Source organism: Danio aesculapii, chromosome 16, assembly GCF_903798145.1.
Source record: "Danio aesculapii chromosome 16, fDanAes4.1, whole genome shotgun sequence".
Taxonomy (NCBI): Eukaryota; Metazoa; Chordata; class Actinopteri; order Cypriniformes; family Danionidae; genus Danio; species Danio aesculapii.
In genome coordinates, this window is record NC_079450.1 from 35,602,953 (window position 1) to 35,630,332 (window position 27,380).

The 27,380-nt window shown below is 37.4% G+C and overlaps 1 protein-coding gene across 1 annotated transcript in view; it reads left to right on the plus strand.

Annotated features, from left to right (window-relative positions):
- Nucleotides 1-847: 847 nt before the first annotated feature.
- Nucleotides 848-27,380, plus strand: part of LOC130242764 (carcinoembryonic antigen-related cell adhesion molecule 20) — a 44,897-nt gene continuing 18,364 nt past the window's right edge. Inside the window, exons 1-2 of the mRNA XM_056474665.1 lie at nucleotides 848-935; nucleotides 7,243-7,563. Of these exons, the coding sequence (XP_056330640.1) occupies nucleotides 884-935; nucleotides 7,243-7,563 (373 nt within the window). The 5' untranslated portion in view covers nucleotides 848-883. The remainder of the gene's footprint in view (nucleotides 936-7,242; nucleotides 7,564-27,380) is intronic.

The following is a 27,380-nucleotide window of genomic DNA, read 5'->3' on the forward strand; positions in this document are numbered from 1 at the left end:
AACACTTAATCCCTTAAAAACCTCATTACTTCAATTTAAATGGAGTAAGTTCACAGTACTCATATAGATTAGTGTTTTAACTAAAATAGTTTGTAGGCATCAGTTTCTTCAAACTATTTGAGTTGCCTTAACTTATTGAGTTTTACAGTACAGTACAATTGAGTTCTCTTTATTTATAGGGTTTTACTGTGCGCAAATTGTTTTGTGTACTCAAATGGATTAAGTTCACAGTACTCATTAGGATTAGTTTTTGAACTTAATAGGTTTGTCGCAATTGGTTCCCTCAAATGGTTTGAGTTAACTTAACTTATTGGGTTTTACAGTGTATGCTTAATTATTAAAATCTGAATACAATAATTAGGAAGACATAATTGTTGTTTGCTGTTATTGCTGAAATATTCACTCACTTGTCTATGTTTAACTCAGTGCACTTTAAACTTATTCAAGCATAGTTTAAAACAGTTTAAAATAATGAAAATATATTTTGGATTTTGACATTGGTTTTACTGGAGGTTCATTCCGCTGTGGCAACCCCAGATTAATAAAGGGACTAAACCTAAAAGAAAATGAATGAACATTGGTTTTATTGTGAATCTGAATAAATTCATTTTTAACTGTTGAAGGGATTTTCTGACAAAATAAACAGGCGAATGCAGGAATAGTTAATAAATAATTTTAGTTATTTAAATATTTAATACTAATACTATATTAGTATTTCGTGATCCAAAAAAATTAATGGATAAAAATAATTTCTTTACATCAGCGCTAGATGGCGCAGTGATTTTTCTGTCTTCATTCTGTATTAGCAGTTTATCATTAACTGAAACTGATGTAAATAGTTCAGAGGACTTGAGCTGCGGTTTCTAACAGATGAGGCTTAATCATGATGGCTTCTCGTGGTATATTAGGGAGTCTCTGGATGTTGGCCTGTTTTGGTGAGTCTTTTTCTTGTTCATCTAATTATTGAATTTGAAATAAAAATAACTATTCATATGGTGGATAGGTGCATTTTTATAGTCGTTTTGTTACTGCTGAACAGTTGCTCTCAACGTTTTTTAGCAAACGATTAATTATCCAGGTCGCCATTAAAGACATAATAACATATATATTTGTATTATTTTGCCAGAATAAGGTGATTCAAACGCTTTGATTAAAATTGACTAAATATGTTTGTGTTCAGATGTAGAGTAAGATGGTTGAGATGATCAATGTGTTTCAAAGCTCTGCAGGTTTTTCCTTTACTTTTCCAACAACAGGACATTTATTATCAGTAAAGTGAAAAGCAGTACCACAACATTATAAATAACCTGTGACCGATATTAAGTGACCGATAACATATATCATTGAAAAATACCATTATTATATATATATATATATATATATATATATATATATATATATATATATATATATATATATATATATATATATAATTATACACTGTGAAAAATAGAAAAATATCTGTGATTAAACTGTGATTGAACAGTAAAGTGAAAAGCAGTACCACAACATTATAAATAATCTGTGACCAATATTAAGTGACCGATAAAATATTTTATTAAAAAATACCATCATTTTATATATATATATATATATATATATATATATATATATATATATATATATATATATATATATATATATATATATAAATATATATATATATATATATATATATATATATATATATATATATATATATATATATATATATATATATATATATATATATCACTGTAAAAAAAATTCTGTAAAATTTGCGGAATGGTTGCCAGAACTTTTTTGTAAAAAATACAGAATTTTTCTGTAAAATTGTTTTTACAGAAAAATGTTGTATTTTTAACAAGAGAAAATTTTACTGATGCAACTGATGCAATGATCATTTACAAACCTTTGAGTTAATTATTTATATTTGCAGAAAGCAACTACATTTTAATTGGCATTTACTGGCATTAAAATCAATATTTTAAATGTCTAAGTAATATATCTGAGCATATTGATATTGAGCACCATTGTACATCAGTTCACTACAAAAAACTTTTTTAATAAAGTGAAGTTATTAAATGCATTATTGTGTTCATGTGTGACTGTAATTAACAAACAGACTTTCACTGCATTAGTAACTACACAATTACCTTTAAACAAAAGAAGATGCATCATATTATTAAGTTCCATAAGTTCGTCTTGACCTTGCACACAGATGCTACTATCCTCCACAATGGTGACACAAAAATGTTTTACAGTATTTTGCTGTTGTTTTTCTTGATTTTACAAAAAAATTCTGGCAGCTGTGGTTGCCAGTAATCTACTGTTTTTAACATTTTACATTCGTAAATTCAATCTACAGAATATTTCTGTTAAAAATACATTCCACAGTCTGTATTGTTCATCGAACACATTTAACCCCTTAAATTGCAGAGCAAAATCCTCACTAGTGTCCTCACTACAGAGGGTTGAACACTCAGACAGTGATGAAGTTAATGAGATAAATAAGTGTCTAAATGAAGCTGCGGTCACACTGGGCTTTTCCTCCCATAGACTTCCATTCATACGCACGCGAATGCGTCAGACCGTAAACGCAGGGTCATGCGTCAATTTTCGCATGTAGCTGTGGTTCAAAGTTCAAGCTTGGTGAACTCTGACCTGCGAAATCGCATCACTTGACTGCATGAGACCAATCGAGGATCAAAACAGGACCTCTCTGGACAAAAATTTAAAACATGGAGCAATCGCTTTTTTTAATGTCTAATAATCTTATTTAATCCCGCCCCTTTTCGGAGCGCCGTACGACAGAATTTCGCACACACAAACTCCAGTGTGACCGTAGCTTAAAGGAGGATTATTAATTATTGATGAACAACTGTTAACAAGCAGAATCACTGAAGGAAAGAAAAACACAAAAAAACAGCCAAAACCAAAGATGAAATCAACTAAAAGTAAAACTCCGCAGCTTGAGACAGAGTGAATGACCACAAGTGAGTGAATTGGTGAACACCTGCAGCTAACAAGCACAATCACTGAAGGACAGAACAAGAAATAAAACTATACAGCAACAGCATAAAGCTACGGTCACACCGGGCTTTGTGTGTGAAAACTCTGTCGTGCGGCGCTGCGAAAAGGGGCGGGATTAAACAAGATGATTAGACATTTAAAAAAGCGAGCGATTGCTCCATATTTTACATTTTTGCCCAGAGAGGTCCTTTTTTGATCCTCGATTGGTCTCATGCAGTCAAGTGATGCGATTTAGCAGGTTAGAGTTCACCAAGCTTGAACTTTGCACCGCAGCAATCTGCGAAACTTAACGCATGACCTTGCATTTCCGGTCTGACGCATTCGCGTGCGTATGAATGGAAGTCTATGGGAGGAAAAGTCAAGTGTGACCGCAGCTTTAAGCTACAGTCACACTGGGCTTTGTGTGTGCGAAATGCTGTTGTGCGGCGCTGCGAACAGGGGCGGGATTAAACAAGATGATTAGACATTAAAAAAGCGAGCGATTGCTCCATGTTTTACATTTTTGCCTAGAGAGGTCCTGTTTTGATCCTTGATTGGTCTCATGCAGTCAAGTGATGCGATTTCGCATGTCAGAGTTCACCAAGCTTGAACTTTGCACCACAGCAACATGCGAAACTTGAAGCATGACCCTGCATTTCCGGTCTGACGCGTGTGTATGAATGGAAGTCTATGGGGAGAAAAGCCCAGTGTGACCGCAGCTTTACAACGAAACAACTGAATTAAAACAGAATTAAATAATTTCAACTTAAATATTTACAGAGGTTTATATTTCTTATTAAAAATGTTTCATTTAATCAGAGGCAGCTTTAGTTGAATTCTTGATCCTTTACCTTAATGTTTCTCTGACTGTTATAAGTGTTTTTATAAAGCTCATCAATTATGACAAGAAATGCACAGAGAATTTGTGTACTTTATTATTACAGATATAATTTCTGGTTAAGTCATAAAAAATTGCTAAATTATTCAACGTGAGTTGTATGGGACAATACTACAGCTTTTCAACAGGATGTCAACAAATAATTACAAAGGAATTAATAAAAGTTTCTAATTAAAATTTCATGTAATAAATGTTGAGAGCTCTGGCAGCCCATTTCAATCACAAAGACATCAAGAATGAGGATATGAACCTAAACCAGGGTTGCTAAAAAAAAAAAGCTGCAAAATGTATTCATGCTGGGTGCCAGCATAATACACAACTCCCAGCATGCATTACAGCATGATTAAATTATGCAGCTTAATGTTTCTACAATTTTTTCTTTTTCTTTATTTTAAGTTGTTCTTGGGGTTAATATTTCAGTAGATTGTTTTGTATTATTATGGGTTGATTTTTTGATTGTCACCAATGTTGAGAATAAAAGACTAATTGTTGATGTCTGTATATTTTTAACTTGTACTGTTGTTCAAACATTTTCAGTATTAATGGTGTAGGCTTGTTAAACAGTCATTGATTGTTGTAGATTCAAGAACCAAAACAAAAGACAGTATAAAATAGTTGAAGAGTTGAACTTACGAATGTAATATGTTAAAAAGTAGTTTAGATTACTGCAAACCACAGCTGCTGACATTTTTCTATAAAATAAAAAAAACACCAAAATACTGTAAAAGCTTTGTACATCAGCCATGAGCAAGATAGTAGTGTCTGTGTGCAAGTCCAAGATGAACTGAGAATGTCTGATGTTATGCTGTATCTTCTTTTATTTAAATGGAAACTGTGTAGTGTTTCACACCCACGGCTCGTTCATACTCTCCCAATCACCGTTCTCCCTCTCCAATCATCTGCACCTGTTCCTCCTAATCAAGGTCACTATAAGGACCCACCTTGTCCTCTCAGTCTCAGGCTGGTATTGAAGTCGGATGGTTGTCCTCATCTTCACTCCTTTGTCTTTTCCCCTTCTTCCATGGATGTTCCTTATGAGTCTTCGAGTCCTTCATACTTATACCTGCCAACACTCCTGTTTTTCCCGGGAGTCTCCCGTATTTCAGACCCATCTCCCGGAAAACTCCAGGAATTGCTGTCTCCAACAAGTGAACGTCAAGTGAGATTGATAACATCTACTGTTGACACCTATATTGCTGTTACAGAAGATGAGCAGTTGTACAAATCTGCATTTGTTGACAAACAGCTACTTATCAGAGTTATGGAAATTGCCAGCTCGACAGTTTTTAATTGGATGAACTTTTTTTGTTTTATGCCTTACCCAGAATATAAAAATACATATTTAGATCATTTACTTTAACCATTACTATTGGAATAAGTTGGCGGTTCATTCCGCTGTGGCGACCCCAGATTAATAAAGGGACTAAGCCGAAAACAAATGAATGAATAGTTTACTGTTAGTTTAAAGAGCAATTTTTAGGGTGCTTTCACACCTGTGAATCGATTCAGTTGTTCCGAAACAGGGATTAAAATTGTTACAATGTTGCTCTTTGTTCTTGGTGCGGTTCGCTTTCCATGGCAAAGTTTCTAAACGGACCAAAAGAGCTAAAACAAGTCACGTGTGAGTAAACTCTCCTTACATTGGTCAGAGTTTCATGGTTTATTTTGCAGAGTCTTGCTCGGCTGTCATGCGTTCTTATTTTAATTTATGGCGATGAGCAATAAGACATTATAAGTGGAAAGCTGAGCTTTAATTTTGAGTAAGACTCTCTCATGCATAGCTCTTGGCTAAATTGTTTGGTTAATGTTCCTAACGGATAAACAGCTCTCGTTAATAGTTTAGCATGCTTTCACTTTCATACATCCCGCCCTACTCATAATTCTCTCTTCTTATAGCCATATATTACATATCCATAATACACTGTGTTTTAGCCGAACTCGGATCATTTTGCTTTCTAGCTACAATCAATCCACACCAGAGTTTGTTTCAATTGAGCCGAGACCACCTCATTCAGGTGATCTCTGACCGATTGATCTGAATCGCGCTAACTGGGCAAACGAGACATGTTCCAAAACAAAAGTCTAGGTGTGAAAGCACCCTCAGTGTAGTGTTGTTTTAACCATACTGACACTGACACCTCCAGAAAAGATAGAGATGTTGCACAATTGTTTTTTATGTATGGGAAATATATATTGCATCACCAAAAATTATCGAGGTCATGTCTATGTTTTGTGCGATAAGTCGATATATTGATTATTGTGAAAGGCCTAACTTCAGGTAAAATTAGCCAACAATGTTCTGTTGTTTAGGCTGCTGTTTTTGTGCATGTAAAAATAAATCCCTCAAAAGATATTTTCAAGGGTTAAAGAATGTCATTCATGTGAGAACAAGCGCTTTTATAGAGAAAGTGATCTGAAATTTCTGAGGTGTTTTGTTCATCATTCATTTCCTTTTCGGCTTAGTCCCTTTATTAATCTGGGGTCGCCACAGCAGAATGAACCACCAACTTATCCAGCATAAGTTTTATGCAGCGGATGCCCTTCCAGCTGCAACCCATCACTGGGAAACACCCATATATTCTCATTCACACACATACAATTTAGCTTACCCAATTCACCTGTACCACCTATCCATTATAGAACATGTCTATGGACTTGTGGGGGAAACTGGAGCACCCATAAGAAACCACACGATCACGGGGAGAACATGCAAACTCCACACAGAAATGCCAATTGACCCAGCCGAGGCTCGAACCAGCGACCTTCTTGCTGTGAGGCGAGAGCACTATTCACTGTGCCACCCTGTCACCCTGGTGTTTTATTCATTTAGCCTATTTTGTAATATTAGTTACAATAAAATGAATATTTGTTTTATATTAATATTTTTGGTTTATATTTTGCCATTTATGGACAGGAATCTCGTAAGTGTGTTATAGCCTACATCATTGTGGCAAGGGATGCTCAAGGCCAAAGTGCCCCCCACGGTACAGTACAACCCCAAACTCCAAACAACCACAAATCCCAAAAAGTGGGCTCCTCAGAAGACCACAGTACAGTTTAAACACTCGATGGAGCACTACTTGGCGCAATGAGCTCTTCTTTCTGTAACAACATGTTTCTCATTAACTGATATTTCATTTTAATAGTTTAAACAATTCGAGCTGCTGACAGATGAAAGCTCAATCAAGATGGTTTCTCATGGTTTATACAGGACCCTGTGTATATTTGTGTGTTTTGGTGAGACTTTTTAAGTAAACAGTGCTGAAACTTTACTGTTTAATGCTAGTTAGACATTTGATCTGCAGAAACATGCAAGTCGTTTAATCTAGAACTCTATTTTTATTTTCTCATAGGACAATATTTTGGTCAAGATCTACAGCTTCCTGAGCTGCCTCCATTAGTAGAAGGCCAAAGCGTGACTTTCACCCCAGTAAACCCACCATTGACATGGCGTCAAACTACATGGATTTACAACACAGGTCCTTCTATAATTACAGCAGCCTCTGGTGCAGTTATAGTACACCCTGACTATGAAGGAAGAGTCAGGTTCGACTCAAACACTCTTGCGCTGGAGCTCTGGAACCTGAAACAGAGTGATTCTGGAATATACAAACTGGAGGTAGTACCTGGTCCTGGTATGATATTTACAGCAGAAACTTCACTACAGGTGTTTGGTGAGTATTATTAAAAGGGTAAAAACATTAAAAAATACGTCAGTATGTCAAATATTATTAATTAAACAATTACCAAAGTATAGTAAGTAATAAATAAGTTAATTAATTTCATGTACAAAACCTTGTTATCTCCAACTGCTCTTTAAGACACACAGACATCAAGAATCAGGATATGAACCTCAACCATGGTTGCTAAAAAAAAAAAGCTGTTTAATTAATTCATGCTGCAATGCATGCTGGGTCAAGATCCCCACTAAAGCAGGCTCTGTCCTCCATCATGGTGACTTCAAATGAACAACAAAAATGTCATTAAGAGCTTTTGTTCATGTGACAGAAATAAAGTCAAAGGTCAGTGATAAGGGAAGCTCCTGATTATTGTGTTGTTTAATGATCTCTGCTGAGATCTTGAGAAATTACATTTTTATTGTGTAATTTGTTTCATTTTCAGTGCTTATAGTTTTCTTCTTTTGTAATAAATTACTGAATGCAATGTTAAAAAAAATAAATAGTTTTGTGTACAATGTGCTTCATTTGTTGTACTACACTGTAAAAAAAATTCTGTAAAATTTACGGAAAAATACTGGCAGCTATGGTTGCCAGAACTTTTTTGTAAAAAATACAGAATTTTTCTGTAAAATTGTTTTTACAGAAAAATTTTGTATTTTTAACAAGAGAAAATTTTACTGATGCAACTGATGCAATGATCATTTACAAACCTTTGAGTTAATTATTTATATTTGCAGAAAGCAACTACATTTTAATTGGCATTTACTGGCATTAATATCAACATTTTAAATGTCTAAGTAATATATCTGAGCATATTGATATTGAGCACCATTGTACATCAGTTCACTACAAAAAACTTTTTTAATAAAGTCATTAAATGCATTATTGTGTTTATGCGTGACTAATTAACAAACAGACTTTCACTGCATTAGTAACTACACAACTACATTTAAACAAAAGATGATGCAGAATAACAACAGCTTCGTTTATTTCATCTTGACCTTGCACACAGATGCTACTATCCTCCACAGGAGAAAACATGTTTTACAGTATTTTGCTGTTGTTTTTCTTGATTTTACAAAAAAATTCTGGCAGCTGTGGTTGCCAGTAATCTACTGTTTTTAACATTTTACATTCGTAAATTCAATCTACAGAATTTTTCTGTTAAAAATACATTCCACAGTCTGTATTTTTCATCTAACATATTTAACCCCTCAAATCCCAGAGCAAAATCCTCACTAGTGTCCTCACTACAGAGGGTTGAACACTCAGACAGGGATGAAGTTAATGAGATAATTAAGTGTCTAATTAAAGGAGGATTAATAATTATTGATTAACAAGTGTTAACAAACAGAATCACTGAAGGAAAGAACAACAAGACCAAATAACACAAATTACAGCCAAAATCAAAGATGAAATCAACTGAAAATAAAACTAAAATAATTATAAAAATAATAATTAATAAAAATAATTACACAATAAAACTTTTATTTCTCAAGATCTCAGCAGAGATCATTAACCAACTCTACAAACATCAGGAGCTTCGCTTATTACTGACCTTTGACTTTATTTCTGTCACATGAACAAAAGCTCAAAGAAATTTCTGTTGTTCATTTGAAGTCACCATGATGGAGAACAGAGCCTGTTTTAGTCGGGATCTTCAACTTTTTTGTTTTTAAGTAGTTTTTATTTTAGTTGTTGTAATTAATTGTGTTAAACTCACTAATTGTATAGCATGAAAAGCCAAAATAAATATAAAATTAAGAGTGATGTGAATAACTATCATGTCAAAGCCACCTTTGCATTCTTGTTGAATATTATCTTTAGTGTGAGAATTGAATAAAGTACGTAAACGAAACCACTGAAGCTACAGCAATCAAAGACAGTTTAACAGATCTAAATACACCAGTCATTATGAGAACATCTATGTGATCTATGGCAGAAATCAAAAACACACAGAAATCACTAATTAGTCTTTGAATCTCAATAATGGTGACAAATAAAAATCAAATAAGCCAGAGAAACATTATGATAGAAGAGTAAAGGTTCAAGACCCCAACAAATGCAGCCTCTGATCTCCATGATGGTGAGGTCAAATCAAACATTTTCAATAAAAATATAAACCTCTGTTAATTATCAAATATTCTTGCAGATATGAAAGAATTTAAGTCAAACTGTAATCAGTGAAGCTGCTAATGCTGTTATTTAATGGAGTTGTTTAATTCTCGGTTTTAATTCAGTTGGTTTGGTGTGAGGCTGTGTCTGTAGTTTTATTTCTTGTTCTTCCCTTCAGTGATTGTGCTTGTTAACAGCAGGTGTTCATCATTCAGTTATTTGTGGTCAGTCACTCTGTCTAGTGGACTAAACTAATTGACTAATTTAGGGAGTAGTGAATGAGGGTGTATGGTGAGATTTCAGACACTCTGATTAGTTTCTCGAAAACAAAGGTTAGATCTGTTACAGTTTTTTCCGTATTTTGTTCTGAAATGAGCTGTTAATCATTTAACAGGTTTTCACTGTAGATTGTACAGGCTTTTACTGTTAAAATCACAGACATTTTTTACAGTGTATGTTTGGAAAGCTAAATTGGCCTTATAATGATATTTTAATGTTCTTTAGCAAATTTTTATGGCTAAAGTGTTTTTACAAATGTATGTTTAATATTTAAAGCTATGTAAAGATTACTAAAGTTTACTGAAGTTTCTCTATAATCATTTAACAAAAAAGTAAATTGTACTGAGGATTTACTGTAAATTACTGGAATTTTCATTTTTTTTTAAAGAAGGAAATTCTGTTAAAAAAACTGAGAATGTACTGGCAGAAAATTACCAGTACATTTTTCTGCTTTTGTACAGAAGTTTTACAGAATTTTCCGTTTACTAAAAGAAGGAAATTCCGTAAATAAAACAGAGAATTAGCTGCTAATTTTCTGCCAGTACATTCTTCGTTTTTTTACAGATTTTTTTTACAGTGCAGTTGGCGCCAGCCATATTGCGCCAGACCGCACACCACACACCAGCTGATTAGTGTAGAGGAGACAGAGTAATGAACTCAATTATGACATGGAGATGGTTAGGAGGCCATGATGGACAGAGGCCAGTGGGCAAATAATCATTATATAATGAAATAATTAATTAAATATAACATTATTATTATTATTATTATTATTATTATTATTATTATTACTATTATTATTATAATATTAATAATCATTCTTATACTGCATGTCTTTGAACTGGTGGAAACCGGAGCACGCGGAGGAAACACTTGTGGACACGGAGTAAACATGCAATAGCAAAACATAAGCTGGCCAATATGAAATATACCCAAACATACCTTATAAAACTTTCTATAAAATTTTTATTATTATTACTATTATTATTTTTACTTAGAAACCCAACAAAATCACCAGTGTTAAAAAACAATGCTCAGTGTTTACCTGTCTACACTTTTAAGACCGTTTCAACATGCAGATTTCAAAATGCATCAGTGTGTGTGCTTAGAAAGCCAGTGCTAAGTCAATTTTATCAATTTTCATTGTCAGCAATGTTTGGAATTTCCCCACAACAAACTGGTGTGCATTTATTCTAGAATGTCTCAATGACTTTCCACTGAAACTCCCACAAATTACACAAAGACCATCAAGGACATATTAGCTTTATACATATTTCATTTCATTTTCCTTCGGCTTAATCCCTTTATTAATAAGATGTCGTCACAGTGGAATGAACCACCAACTTATTTTTTACATAGCAGATGTCCTTCCAGCCCCAACCCAGCACTAGGAAATACCCACACATTCTCTCATTCACACACATAAACTATGGCCAATTTAGCTTAATTTACCTGTAGCACATGTCTTTGGACTGTGGGAGAAACCGGAGCACCCGGTGGAAACCCATGCAAACATGGGGAGAACATGCAAACTCCACACAGAAACGCCAGCTGACCCAGCCACCGTGCTGCCCATATATAGTTAAAAGAAATCTGTTACGGAAAAATACTGGCAGCTATGGCTGCCAGAAGTTTACTGTAAAAAAATATGGAACATTTATAGAACTGTTTGAATTTACAGACAATAACTGTATTTCATTAACTGATTACTGATACAATGTAATTTACTAAAATTTAAGATATTGGCTAAAACTGACTACACCTAAATTAACAAACTGTCATTTGCTTTTACAACAACCCCTTTTCACGCAGCAATAATGGTAAATATCCGAAAAATTTCCGGAACGACTTTACTGGTAAATTAAAAAAACAAGGACACACAGGCGAGGACGTTCTGGAATTTTTCCAGAAAAGACCATTCACACATCCATTTCAAAATGGATACCGGTATTCAATCAGAATACCGGTAAATTCTGACATCATTAACCAGAAATGCCCTACAAACGGCTACGCTTGTATTTGTACTCATAGAAGGGGTCGGGCTTTTGTTCATGGCTTTGCATTTATTTAATGCTTTAGCATTCATGCTTTTGTCCCAGAGACACCTAAAGGCAGAAGCGCGAACCACAGCAAAATTTAAACATTTAACTACATTATGAATCTGTGGATGGATAAGTATTATGAACAACTTCGATGAAAACATATGGAGGGACTCTTTCACATGTCGATGTACATAGTGGGCCCTATAATACACCCGGCGCAATGCGGTGCAAGGCGCGACGCAATTGTTGTTTGCTAGTTTCAGCTCAATGCAAGATGTAATTTTAAAGTTTTGCGCCCATAGGCGTTCTGGTCTTAAAAAGGAGGCGTGTTAAGGCGCAATTTGAGGAACTAAAAAAGACTGTTCAACAGACCAGCTGAGAGGTCTAAAGTCTAGCGCAGAGCCCGTTAGTTGTGCGCCTCGCTTAAACGTTGCTTAATACACACAGGATGTACAGCAATACATAAATATCTTTACAAATGAAAAAGAATTAAAGGATTAAAATATTACAAAAAGGATTGTTTTCTAGCCTACATAAATATAAAAACCACTGCTTTCATGCCTTCTTCATCTCGGGGGGCTTTTTCAGTTCATGACAATATGCTTTTGTATAATGTTATTATTATCATTAGTACCGGAACGACCTTACTGGTAAATTCAAAAAAGCATACTACTTACTGCTGTGCTACTGTTCGTAAGTCTTTGCCACTGCTCCGCTCCTCTCACTCTTGCTTTTATATTTTATACTCTAATTTAAATGAGCCTATCAGCACAGTGCTCAAATAACACAGCTTGAAAATCAACATTGAATCTACAAACTTTCTGGAATACAGCTCAACCAACAAGAGGGGAATCATGGTTTAAACAATTCTCCCGCTACCAGCTGCCTACATTCCTGAGATGGGAAAACACGGCTGTGAAAATGGCTCTGGATCATATTGATTTGGAATCTCCCTTCTACAAAAGATTGCAGTTCTTGAAACAAAGTTACTTGCGATCCGACCAGAACTGCCAAATTACACAGGCCCGGTTTATTGTGGACCCTCAAAGCACACAGCTGGTGAGTCCTATAAATCTACTCCAGCTACTGTTTTTAAAACAGAAAAACAGAATGAAACTGTTGAAAATCAGCGTGAACAATGGCATAAACAAGGTGCGAGACCAAAGGGTACTTGCGGGGTCAGATCACGAAGATCATATTCTGCTGCATTAGCATTCTCTACCCCAAATACAGCTCAGACTCAAATACAGCTTCAGAACAGATATGAAGTTTTCAGTAATATGGGTGAAGAATCCCCAAATACAGTCAGACAGAGATCGCATGACTCAGCAGCTAACTCTGCACGGAACAGAGGCTCAAGGCCGACTAGACAACGGCATTCTGCTCCGATCGCAGCCGAGATAAGAACATTGATTGTTGGAGATTCAATAATCAAAAATTTTAGAAGCAGAGCTACCAAGACATACTGCTTCCCTCATGGAACAGTTTCTGATATAAACAAAGAACTTGAGAACATATTAAGGAAACATGAGACTGCAAAATGGATTATCATCCATGTGGGGAAGAATAATATTCGGAAGGAGAAGTCAGAACTGCTGACTGCTATTGGAAACATTTAAAAGATTGAAAATTCAGCCGTTCATCAGTGGCCCGCTCCCTGCAAGAGGGACAAATATGTTTTCAAGGCTCCTTGGTCTAAATGCATGGCTGCAGATAACATGTAACATGAAAGGACTGAATTTCATCGACAACTTCAATCTCTTCTGGAACCAAAGACAACTGTTGACATCAGACGGTCTTCATCCAAACAAGCTTGGTGCAAAAGTGCTAAAAGCCAACATCTACTTCTCCCTCCATCATCCATCAGCTGTGTATGCCACTGAACTGATTGGCACGCACACACACACCTATCAAAATGCCCGAATGACCACAGGACTTCAAATCAGCTCCTGAGTGGGTAATGTGACTGATGCATCCTACAAGGACAGCGATAACACCACGCAGTCACAACAACCACTGATAACGGACAAACTGCAGTCTGTGCCCTGCACACTGAGCTCAACACAGGCAGACTGTGATGCATCAGAACAGCGTCAAGTCTCAGCACTCATGGATGATCTCCAGGAAAACAGCCAGGTAGACATATCTCAACAGCCAGAAACCCCAGACCCACAGCCTCTTCCACCAGACACGTTCTCATTGTCACCTTGCTTGCCTCTCTTGGATTTTTCAAAAAGTTTTTTTTTTTCAAACTGGTGTTTGCTGGAACTAAACTCTTACACTCTATTGCTGCTAGCCCCCAGTTTGCAACCAAAAATCAGCAAGCCTCACACCCATCTCTGAGCCCACCTCGCCCTACACCTAGGAGAGGCCTCAGGTCTTTGCGACAGCGCCAGGTCTCAAAAAACACCTAATCTTTAACTGGTAAACTTAAAAACTGCCATTGATGTGGCTCGGGTGCCTGCTTAGATGACAGTGTCTTTATCAGATGTTTACAGAACAAGCAGGAACCTAGTGGAGAGGAAGAGAGGAACCTTTCTCTACGCAGATATGTGTCTTATTACTTGACAGAAAATCAAAGACTTCTTCAAGCCGTATAGCAAATCATTCAAATCTGTTGACTATTAAATATAAACGTGAGACTACTGTAGAGAAAACTGTTAAAACTGTTAAGTTAGCACTTTTAAACATCCGATCACTTAATAATAAGTCAGTTTTAGTCAATGATTTTATCAATACAAGTTGCCTTAATTTTATGCTTTAAAATGAAACTTGGCTAGATGACAGCTGTAGCGCAGCAGTTCTAATTAAAACAGCTCCTTTAAAATTTTGATTTTTTGAGTGTTTGCAGGGTTAATAGGAGAGGTGGAGGCATCGCTGCCCTGTTTAAAAATGTCTATGAGTGTAAACAAGTGTCATTTGGTGACTATTTGTCTTTTGAATATCTGAGTATAGCACTGAAAGGTCCTCCACGTATCTTACTGATCATTATCTACAGACCTCCAAAATATTCTCCAACTTTTATTGATGATTTTAAAGAGCTGTTATCAATAGTAACCTATGAATTTGACTATTTTACCATCGCTGGGGATTTTAATATTCACATTGATAATCCAGAAATCAATGGTGAAAAAGAACTCATGACTGTTTTCAACACTTTTGATCTGACTCAGCATATTCAAGGACCCACACAGAATCGTGGACACACTCTTGATCTACTTATAACTAAGGGTTTACACATTTCATCAACTGTTGTTAAGGATGTTGCACTATCTGATCATTTCTGTATTTTCTTTGATATATTGATCACTCCAGCTATTAAAGACAGATCTGTCTCTGTCAGAAAGAGATGCATAAATGAGAACACTAATGAGCTGTTTATGAAGGCCATATCGCTAGCACCAAGTATATCTGCAGACTCTGCTGATTCTCTCCTTGATTTGTTTAACTCTAAAATTAAGAATGTCATAGATGCCATTGCTCCTGTTGAAGTCAGGAAGATGACTAGCAGACAGAGAGCCCCTTGGAGAAACGCAACAGCAATTCAAATGATGAAAAGTCAGTGCAGAAAAACTGAGCGTATGTGGAGGAAGACGAAACTAGTAGTCTATAAGTCTATCCTTAAAGACAGTCTTCATGATTTTAATGTGGAACTAAAGAGTGCTAGGCAGACTTTCTTTTCAAATCTTATATACAGCAACTTAAATAATGCTTGTACACTCTTTGCAACAGTAGAAAGACTCACACCCCCCCCCCCCCCAGTAGGATTTGCAGTGAGCTACTCTCTGAAAGCAAATGTAATGAGTTTGCTCATTTCTTTACTGACAAGTTCAATAATATCAGAAAGACAATCATCTCATACAATCAGCCAAGTTGTGTCGACTATAGACAAGCTCATCCACAACTTAAGAAATCAGACATTATGTCTGATTTTATGGCAATTAATGGTAAAGTCTTAGAAGAGATCGTGCAAGTTATGAAAACATCAACCTGCAGTCTTGACACGCTCCCCACATCATTCTTCAAAACTGTGTTTACCTGTTTAGAAACTGATCTTCTAAAAGTGGTAAATGCTTCTCTCTGGGATTTTTCCTAACTCACTTAAAACTGCAATTGTTAAACCCCTCTTGAAAAAGCAACCTGGATAACACCCTATTGAGCAATTACAGGCCAATCTCAAATCTCCCCTTCTTTGGCAAAATCAATGTAAAAGTTGTTTTTAACCAGGTTAACGAGTTCTTAAACTTAAGGGGTGTTTAGACAATTTTCAATCTGGTTTCAGACCACATCACAGTACAGAGAGCGCCTTTATAAAGATAATCAATGACATCCGCCTAAATACAGATTCAGGCAAACTAACAGTGCTGGTACTGCTCGAGCTCAGTGCCGCATTTGACACTGTCGATCACAGCATACTTCTGGATAGGCTGGAAAACTGGGTTGGACTGTCTGGCACGGTCCTCAAATGGTTCAGATCTTACCTTGAAGGGAGAGGTTACTATGTCAGTATAGGTGACCATAGGTCAAGATGGACACCCATGACATGTGGAGTCCCACAAGGCTCGATTCTGGCACCTCTCCTGTTCAACCTTTATATGCTACACTGTAAAAAATGTCTGTGATTTTAACAGTAAAAGTCTGTACAATCTACAGTGAAAACCTGTTAAATGATTAACAGCTCATTTCAGTACAAAATACGGAAAATAACTGTAACAGATCTAACCTTTGTTTTCAAGAAACTAATCAGAGTGTCTGAAATCTCACCATACACCCTCATTCACTAGTCCCTAAATTAGTCAATTAGTTTAGTCCACTAGACAGAGTGAAGCTATGGTCACACTGGGCTTTGTGTGTGCGAAATTCTGTCGTATTGCGCTGCGAAAAGGGGCGGGATTAAACAAGTTTATTAGATATTTCAAAAAAGCGAGCGATTGCTCCATGTTTTAAATTTCTGTCCAGAGAGGTCCTGTTTTGATCCTCGATTGGTCTCACGCAGTCAAGTGATGCAATTTTGCAGGTCAGAGTTCACCAAGCTTGAACTTTGCACCACAACTACATGCGTAACTTGACGCATGACCCTGCGTTTCCGGTCTGACGCATTCGCTTGCGTATGAATGGAAGTCTATGGGAAGAAAAGTCAAGTGTGACTGCAGCTTTTATAACCACAAATAACTGAATGATGAACACCTGCTGTTAACACGCACAATCACTGAAGGAAAGAACAAGAAATAAAACTACAGACACAGCCTCGCACCAAACCAACTGAATTAAAACCGAGAATTAAACAACTCCATTAAATAACAGCATTAGCAGCTTCACTGATTACAGTTTGACTTAAATGCTCTCATATCTGCAAGAATATTTGATAATAATTAACAGAGGTTTATAATTTTATTTCAAATGTTTGATTTGACCTCACCATCATGGAGATCAGAGGCAGTTTTAGTTGAGGTCTTGAACCTTAACACTTTAATCTTCCTCTGGTTGTTATAACTGTATTTCTGGAACTCATCAATTATAGCAAGAAAGAAAATGAAAACCTTTGTGTACTTATTACAGAATTTCTCTTATAAGTCACAAATAATTGCACATTATTTTATTGAAGTGATGTTTTTTGGGACAGTAGTATCATTTCCAGAAGGGTCAACAAACAATTATAAAGGAATTAATAATTAGAGTTTTATGCAGAAAACCTAGCAATTTAACCTCACTTAAGACACACAGACATCAAGAATCAGGATATGAACCTCAACCATGGTTGCTAAAAAAAAAAAAAAGCTGCATAAAGCTACGGTCACACTGGAGTTTGTGTGTGCGAAATTCTATCGAACGTCGCTGCGAAAAGGGGCGGGATTAAATAAGATTATTAGACATTAAAAAAAGCGAGCGATTGCTCCATGTTTTAAATTTCTGTCCAGAGAGGTCATGTTTTGATCCTCGATTGGTCTCACGCAGTCAAGTGATGCGATTTCGCAGGTCAGAGTTCACCAAGCTTGAACTGCACTGCAGCAACATGCGAAACTTGACGCATGACCCTTCGTTTCCGGTCTGACGCATTCGCGTGCGTATGAATGGAAGTCTATGGGAGGAAAAACCCTGTGTGACCGAAGCTTTATTCATTCATTCTGCAATGCATGCTGGGTACCAGCATAGTACAAAACTCCCAGCATGAATAAATTATGCAGCTTTATGCTCTTAACATTTCTTTCTTTGCCTTTATTTTTGTTTTTGGGGTTTAATATTTTAGTAGAGTGTTTTGTATTGTTCTGGGTTGTTTTTTATTTGTCACCATTATTGAGATTCAAAGACTAATTGTTGAAGTCTGTGTTTTCAAGTTCTGCCATAGGTCAAACATTCTCATTGTGAATAGTGTATTTAGAGCTGTTAAACTGTCATTGATTGCTGAATCTTCAGTGGTTTCACTTACACATATTATTCAATTCTCACACTTAACATGATATTCAACAAAAAGGCAAGGATGGCTTTGATATGATAGTTAAACTCTCCACAAGTAATCTTACTTTTTATTTTAGCTTTTCATGCTATTCAAATAATGTAATTAACACAATTAATATCAGCAACCAATTCAAAGACCTCCTTGAAGAAAGAGGTTCAAGATCCCGACTAAAGCAGACTCTGTCCTCCATCGTGGTGACTTTAAATTAACAACAGAATTTTCATTAAGAGCTTTTGTTCATGTGACAAATAAGTCAAAGGTCAGTAATAAGTGACGCTCCTGATGTTTGTGGAGTTGTTTAATGAGCTCTGCTGAGATCTTGAGAAATAAAAGTTTTAGAGTTTTATTCTCAGTTGATTTTATCTTCGTTTTGGCTGTAATTTGTGTTATTTGGTCTTGTTGTTCTTTCCGTCAGTGATTCTGTTTGTTAACAGTTGTTTATCAATAATTCTCAATACTCCTTTAATTAGACACTTAATTATCTCATTAACTTCATCCCTGTCTGAGTGTTCAACCCTCTGTAGTGAGGACACTAGTGAGGATTTTGCTCTGGGATTTGAGGGGTTAAATGTGTTTGATGAAAAATACAGACTGTGGAATGTATTTTTAACAGAAATATTCTGTAAACTGAATTTACGAATGTGAAATGTTAAAAACAGTACATTAATGACGACCACAGCTGCCAGTATTTTTTTGTAAAATCAAGAAAAACAACAGCAAAATACTGTTAATGTGACAATGGCGGTGGTGACGACATGGAAACAGATTAGATCCAAGTGCAAGAAGTTTAATAGCTCTCAGCAAACAAATCCAAATCACCAGGCTAAATCGAAGTCGGTAAGCATGCAAGTTCAGAGTAACAAACAGAAAGTCCTCCAAGGCAACCAAGGCAAAAACAGTAATCCAAAAATCAGTAGTCAACAAAAACAGGCTCAAATGTGATAACAGAAAGGCAGAACAAAACAGTGAGAAAAACGCTCGGTAAGGCAGCAGATAATGGCAATACTTCGCACCGAGTGTTTGGTGTGCCCAGGTTAATATGGCCACCAAACAGGAAGTAATCAACGAAGAACTGGCAGTCAGAATTCAGGTGAGGGCTCCCTCTGCTGGCTGGATGAGTGGTTGTCAGTCCTGTTTGTTACAGATTCCCCTCCTCTAGGAACACCTCCGGGTTTACTTCTTCTAGGTCTACCTCTGGGTCGTGGTGCTGGGCGATTGGGGTACCTCCGGTGAAAGTCCTGGGTGAGAGATGGGTCCAGTATATCCCTTGACGGAACCCAAGACCTCTCCTCTGGTCCATAGCCTTCCCAGTCCAACAAGTATTGCAACTGACCCCTTCTGCGGCGAGAGTCCAAAATCTTGTTGACGGCATATGCAGGTGCTCCATCAATTTCCAAAGGCAGAGGGGGTTCAGGGTTCGATGTGCCGGGGTCAAACGTTGGGTGGACCGGTTTTAGGAGGGAAACATGAAAGGAAGGGGAGATGCGGTAATCAGCAGGAAGCTCTAAACGGTATGTAACATTGTTAATTTGCTTTAGAATTTTGAAGGGTCCTACATACCTTGGTGAGAGCTTCCTGCAAGGTAGTTGTAGTCTGAGGTTTTGGGTTGATAGCCAGACTCTCTGGGCAGGTTGATAGTTGGGGTGTGGACGTCGTCTTTGGTCTGCGTTGATTCTTTGGGTTCGAATAGCTCTTTGAAGTCTCACATGAGCGTTGTTCCATACTCCTTCACTACGTTTGACCCAGTCGTCCACTGATGGCACCATAGAGGGTTCACCAGACCAGGGTTGGTAGCCTAGGATGCATTGAAACGGAGTCAGTCCCGTGGATGAATGTGTGAGGGAGTTTTGAGCATATTCTGCCCAAGGGAGGAAGTTGCTCCATTTGTTTTGCTCTCTGCAGTAGGTTCTGAGGTAGCATCCAATTTCCTGGTTTAATCTCTCCACTTGGCCATTAGATTCAGGATGATAACCTGAAGTGAGGCTGACGTTGATGTCGAGTTGTTTGCAAAATGCTTTCCATACTTTGGAAGTGAACTGGGGGCCTCTGTCAGATACTATGTCTTCTGGGATACCATACACTCTGAATACGTGTTGGAATAATTCAAGGGCAGTTTCCATGGCTGTGGGTGGTCCCTTGAGTGGAATTAGTCTGCAGTCTTTAGAAAAGCGGTCTATGATGACGAGTATTGTGGTGTAGTTATTGGAGTTGGGTAGATCAGTGACAAAATCTACCGATAAGTGTGACCATGGGCGATGAGGGATGGGTAGAGGTTGAAGTAATCCAGTCGGTAGCTCTGGGTTGGGGTGTTTCAGAATCAGTGCAGTGGTGAAGCTGGTCTTAAGTTTTTCAAACGACTTTACTGTCTCTGGATTCCATTTCAGTTTAGATGGCTTACCCTTTAGCAGTGATGTGAGGGGGGCTGAAATCAAAATAATCAAAATGTCGTCCATATAAGCAATGACACATTTGTTTAGCAAGTCTTTGAATATGTAATTTATGAATGACTGGAAGACCGCCGGTGAGTTAGCAAGGCCTTAAGGCATAACTAGGTATTCATAGTGCCCTCTAGTGGTCAGGAATGCTGTTTTCCACTTGTCACCCTCCCGAATACGGATAAGCTTATAAGCACTTCGGAGGTCAAGTTTAGTGTAGATACGGGCTTCACGTAATTGTTCAAGGGCAGGAGGAACCAAGGGAAGAGGGTAGCGATACTTGACAGTGATGTTATTCAATCCTTGGTAGTCAATACATGGACGGAGGCCTCCATCCTTCTTCTCTATGAAGAAAAATCCTGCTGCTGCTGGGGAAGTAGAGGGTCGAATGTAACCAGAAGATAGGGCCTCCTCGATGTATGTTGAGGCGGTAGTTGGGCTGCGTTAGATTTGTTGAACACCTCTGCAAATTCCATATAGGGCTGTTACTTGTGAATGGATTTCTGGGCTTTCAATGCTGGTGGATGAGCATGGTAGAGACAATATATTGGAAAAGCAGCGTTGCTGACACTGAGTAGACCAGTGTGCAAGTTCACCTTGATTCCAGGAAATGGTTGGGTCGTGGATGGTAAGCCATGGGTGACCCAAGATAACTTCATATTTACATGATGGGACCACATAGAATGTGATGGTTTCCTTATGGAACAGTTCAATGCAAAGTGATACAGGTGGTGTGATGGCTTTTATCCCTGAGCCGATGATACCATTGTCAATTGTGGTTATATTGATGACTGGAATACAAGGGGATGTTGGGATTTTTAATATGTCAGTGAGTTCCTGGCTAATAACATTAACTGCTGATCCAGAATCCACTATCGCTGAAACACATTGAGTAGCAGTATCGTAACTTAACTCACAATTCAGAAGGAAACTGTGGTTAGAAAAGGTGGGAAATTCAATGGTACTCACACTGTATTTGGTTCGGGAAGATTTCTTGGCTTTGTGGAGACAGGAAGTTGTGTGATGATCCTCTTCTCCACAGTAGAAGCACAGGTTTTCACGTTGACGACGATCTCTTTCCTCAGTAGAGAGACGAGTGGCAGCTATTTGCATGGGTTCTGGAGTGTCCGGGCATGTCTGGGCTTGTTCCAGGTTGGTTGCTCGTTGTTTAGAAAGGCGTGGGTTGCTACGTAGTAAGTTATCTATCTTAATGGCCAGGGTTATGAATTCACTGTACGTCAAATCCACTGCTTTGCAGGCTAGTTCAGTTTGAATTCTTGTATTTAATCCTTGTTTGAATGCTGCTTTGAGTACAACGTCATTCCATCCACTCTGGTCTGCAAGTGTTCTAAATTCAATAGCATAATCAGCTGCCGTGCGTGATCCTTGCTTTAAATTTAAGAGTTGTTCAGAAATATCCTGTCCCCCTTCAGGAGAAGCAAACACTTCATGCAGTTGGGATGTGAAATGATTAAAGGACGTTTGTATTGCAGAATCGCTTTCCCAAACCGCCGAAGCCCAATCTAGGGCTCGTCCGGTTAGCAACGACATTAACACTGCACACTTCTGAGTATCTAGTGCATAAGTGTCAGGTTGGCTAGAAAAGAATATCTTACATTGGCGAACAAACCCACGACATTGCTCAGGCGAGCCATCAAATTTGTTATGCAAAGCTAGTCTTACCGAAGAGCTTTGAGGAGCAGGAAGTGAACGGATGTATTGAGTGAGATGATCGTTGATGTTCGACAATTGCTGCAGTTGATCCTGATATCCCCTTAGTACATCACTTTGATGAGCAAATGCAGCTTGCATCTGAGAAACTTCTGCTGGATCCATGTTAGGCGAAGTATTCTGTGACAATGGCGGTGGTGACAACATGGAAACAGATTAGATCCAAGTGCAAGAAGTTTAAATAGCTCTCAGCAAACAAATCCAAATCACCAGGCTAAATCGGAGTCAGTAAGCATGCAAGTTCAGAGTAACAAACAGAAAGTCCTTCAAGGGAACCAAGGCAAAAACAGTAATCCAAAAATCAGTAGTCAACAAAAACAGGCTCAAAGGTCATAACAAAAAGGCAGAACAAAACAGTAAGAAACCGCTAGGTAAGGCAGCAGATAATGGCAATACTTTGCACCTAGTGTTTGGTATGGCCAGGTTAATATGGCCGCCAAACAGGAAGTAACCAATGAAGAACTGGCAGTCAGAATTCAGGTGAGGGCTCCCTCTGCTGGCTGGATGAGTGGTTGTCAGTCCTGTTTGTTACAGTTAATCATTTTTGTGTCACCATTGTGGAGGATAGTAGCGTCTGTGAGCAAGTCCAAGATGAATGACAAAGAGAATCAGATGTTATGCTAAATCTTCTTTTGTTTAAATGTAACTGTGTAGTAACTAATGAAGTGAATGTCTGTTTGTTAGTTTCAGTCACACAATAATGTATTTAATGACTTTACGTTGTTTGAAAGTTTTTGTAGTGAACTGATGTACAATGGTTCTCAATATCAATATGCTCAGATATGTTACTCAGACAATTAAAATATTGATTTTAATGCCACTAAATGCCAATTAGAATGTAGTTGCTTTCTGCAAATATAAATTATTAACTCAAAGGTTTGTAAATTATCATTGCATCGGTTAATGAATACATTTTTTCTCTTAAAAATACAAAATTTTTCTGTAAAAACAATTTTTCTGAAAAATTCTGTATTTTTTCCAAAAAAAGTTCTGACAACCACAGCTGCCAGTATTTTTCCGTAAATTTTACAGAATTATTTTACAGTGTACCTAATGATGCCAAATAACGAGAAAGAACCAAATTTCTTACCACAGCTATGCTGATGACACTCAGATCTACTTAGCCTTACTACCTATTGACTACAGCCCCATTGACACTCTCTGCCAATGCATTGATGAAATTAACAATTGGATGTGCCAAAACTTTCTTCAGTTAAACAAAGAGAAAACTGAAGTCATTGCGTATGGGAACAGAAATGAGGTTCTTAAGGTAAATGCATACCTTGGCTCTAAGGGTCAAACAACAAAAAATAAGGTCAAGAATCTTGGTGTGACTCTGGAGTCAGATCTGAGTTTCAATAGTCATGTCAGAGCAGTCAGTAAATCAGCACACTATAATCTCAAAAACATTGCAAGAATCAGATGCTTTGTGAAGACTTAGAGAAACTTATTCATGCTTTTATCAGCAGCAGGGTGGATTACTGTAACGGCCTCCTCACTGGCCTTCTCAAAAAGACAGTCAGACAGTTACAGCTCATCCAGAACGCTGCGGCCAGATTTCTGACCAGAACCAGAAAATCAGAGCACATCACACCTGTCCTCAGGTCTTTACACTGGCTCCCAATTACATTCAGAATAGATTTTAAAGGATTATTACTTGTCTATAAATCACTAAATGGCCTAGGAGCTTAATATGTTACAGATATCACTGAATACACACCTAATAGATCACTCAGATCTTTAGGATCAAATAAACTAGAAATTCCAAGAGTTCCATCAAAGCAGGGTGAATCGGCTTTCAGCTACTACGCCCCTCACTGCTGGAATCAGCTTCCAGAAATGATCAGATGTGCTCCAACATTAGGCACATTCAAATCAAGACTGAAAACACATCTGTTTAGCTGTGCCTTTACTGAATGAGCACTGTTCTATGTCCGACAGTTCGCACTATTATGTCTTTCTTTTCTTTTTAAAAAAAATTCTTTTATAACTTGCTTTAACACATTTTAATCTGTTTTTAATCATTTTATTTATTTATTTATTTTTTCTCTTATAATTGTCTTTTTTTATTCTTGTTTATGTAAAGCACTTTGAATTGCCACTGTGTATGAAATGTGCTATATAAATAAACTTGCCTTGCCTAGTATTATTTGTTATTTGCATATTTTTATTTGCATTTTTATTTAAAACAAATTTAGATTGCAGGATTTAGACCATATGGGGCAAAACATGTGTATTTGGATATAAGTTTTTTGAACACACATCGTTATTATTGTTCATTTATTCATTTGCTGGAAATTAGAACTGAATTTAGAATTTGAGTTTTGAAACAAATCTTTGCGCTTAACAAACAAATTTAAGTATGGACAGGGTAATGGATGTCTGTGCGTACAACACATTTCTTTATCCATCAGAGTGAATGTGAAAGTAAAGAATGAGGAGGCTCATCTCTCATTCTTGTGCTCTGTTTAACTGTTTTCTCTCTGGTAAAGGGTTTAGTTTTTACACTTACAAAGTCTGCCATGTAAATAGCAAATGCGCTATGGCGCAACGCAACCGACTCTTAAAGGGAATAGGAGATGAGACTCTGATTGGTATTATTAAAGCTTTTGCGCCCTGCGCTTTGGACTTTGCGCCTAGACTGTTAAAATAGAGCCCAGTGTGTGTGTGTGTGTGTCTGCATACTGCAAGCCGGGGGCGTAACATAAAGGGGCGTAACTGTTAAAAACTGTGATGGTTGGGTTGAGGGTTTGTGTAGGTGTAGACGTTAATAACTGTGATGTTTGGGTTCAGGTGTGGAGTAGGTGTAGATGTTAATAACTGATGTACAGCGCCATCTTTCCAGCAACAAAGTTTTGACATGTCTTCATAACTTCAAGTTACGCCTCTAACGTACTACAAGTTACGTCTCTAAGGTCCCTTCATGTTACGCCGCAGTCCGCACACAGACACTACTCACTGACTGCTTCACATGCACCCTGACTCTTTCAGTAAAAAATACATTGAACACATTTAACCCATTAAATCCCTGAGCAAAATCCTCACTATGGTCCTCACTACAGAGGGTTGAACACTAATGCCGCGGTCACACTATTTGGAGCATGCGAAATTCTGTCATACAGTGCTGCGAAAAGGAGTGGGAATAAACAAGATGATTAGACATTAAAAAAGCGAGCGATGGTTGCATATTTTGAATTGTGAATTGGGTATGCTAAAATTGACTGTAGTGTATGTGTGTGAATGAGTGTGTATGGATGTTTCCCAGTGATGAGTTGCAGCTGGAAGGGCATCTGCTGCGTGAAACATATGCTGGAAAAGTTGGCGGTTCATTCGGTGTGGCAACCCCAGATTAATAAAGGGACTAAGCCGAAAAGAAAATGAATGAATGAATGAATCAATGAATAATCCAATTTATAGTCAAACTAAATATCAACTAAATATAAAACACATTTAATCTCTCAAGATCGCAGCAGAGGATCATTAAACAACTATACAAACATCAGCAGCTTCACTTATTTCTAACCTTTGACTTTGTTTCTGTTATGTAAACAAAAGTATTTCAACTATTTATTTTTTTTTTGCTCATTCACCATGATGAAGATCAGTGTCTGCTTTTGTTTGGGCTCTTCAACTGCTTATTTTAAAGGGCACCTATGGTGAAAAATCTACTTTACAAGCTGTTTGGACAGAAATGTGTGTAAGTATAGTGTATAAACACACCCAATCCTTTTTTTTCAAATTTAACAACATAAAAACGGTGGACCAATTGGATCGGTTTTCAGATCGAACGCAACTTTACCTACATTGATTGACAGCTGAGCGCAAATTACATGTCCGCTAGTCACGTGTAAAATCATATCAACAAGACAGCACTTGTGCAAAGCAACCGGGAATAAAAGATCTGTTCAGTTCGCGCTAGGATCATCAATCATCATCAAACGGGATCAAGAGTGAGATTTACATGTTTAAAATGTTTTAAAACAGAGCATGTGTGTAATGAAGTACAGCGATTCACTTAATTAGCACAGCCACGTGTCAGAACAATTATAACAGAAGACGCTTCAATCCCGGTTTGTGGACGTTAAATCAGGTTTATTTTATACATTAACATAACAGATATCCATACAGCAGTGGAGATTACCAGTATCATGTCACATTTACGTGCAAAACGAATGCAAAGCTTAACATGCTGTCTCTGTGTGTGTGTGTGTGTGTGTGTGTGTGTGTGTGTGTGTGTGTGTGTGTGTGTCTGCGCTATGTGTGTGTGTCTACGCTATGTGTGTGTGTGTGTGCGTGTGTGTGCATGTGTCTGCGCTATGTGTGTGTGTCCTCGCTGTCTGTGTGCGTGAACTTTGTAATGACATTGTGTGTGACTCATTGTTGCAACTACACGAAAAAAATGCATCAAATACTGATTGTTAAAGTTCTTACTGTAGTATTTCTCACACACGTTACGTGAGATCTGCTTCCTGAGGCAGCCAAGGGCGACAATTGCTGACAGGCATGTGGGAACGGTGGGCGGGGAGGACTAGCCTTAAAGACCCAGTACAAAAAAACAGCTACAACTTTTTTCCAGCTATAATATAGACACTTCAAACAGCTATAATAAATAATCTGATGGGTGTTTTGAGCTGAAAGTTTACAGACACATTCTGGGGACACAAAAGACTTCATATTAAATATGAAAAAAGGGGTAACCTATGTGCCCTTTAACATTAGTTTTTAATTGCTATAATTACTTCCACTGTTTTT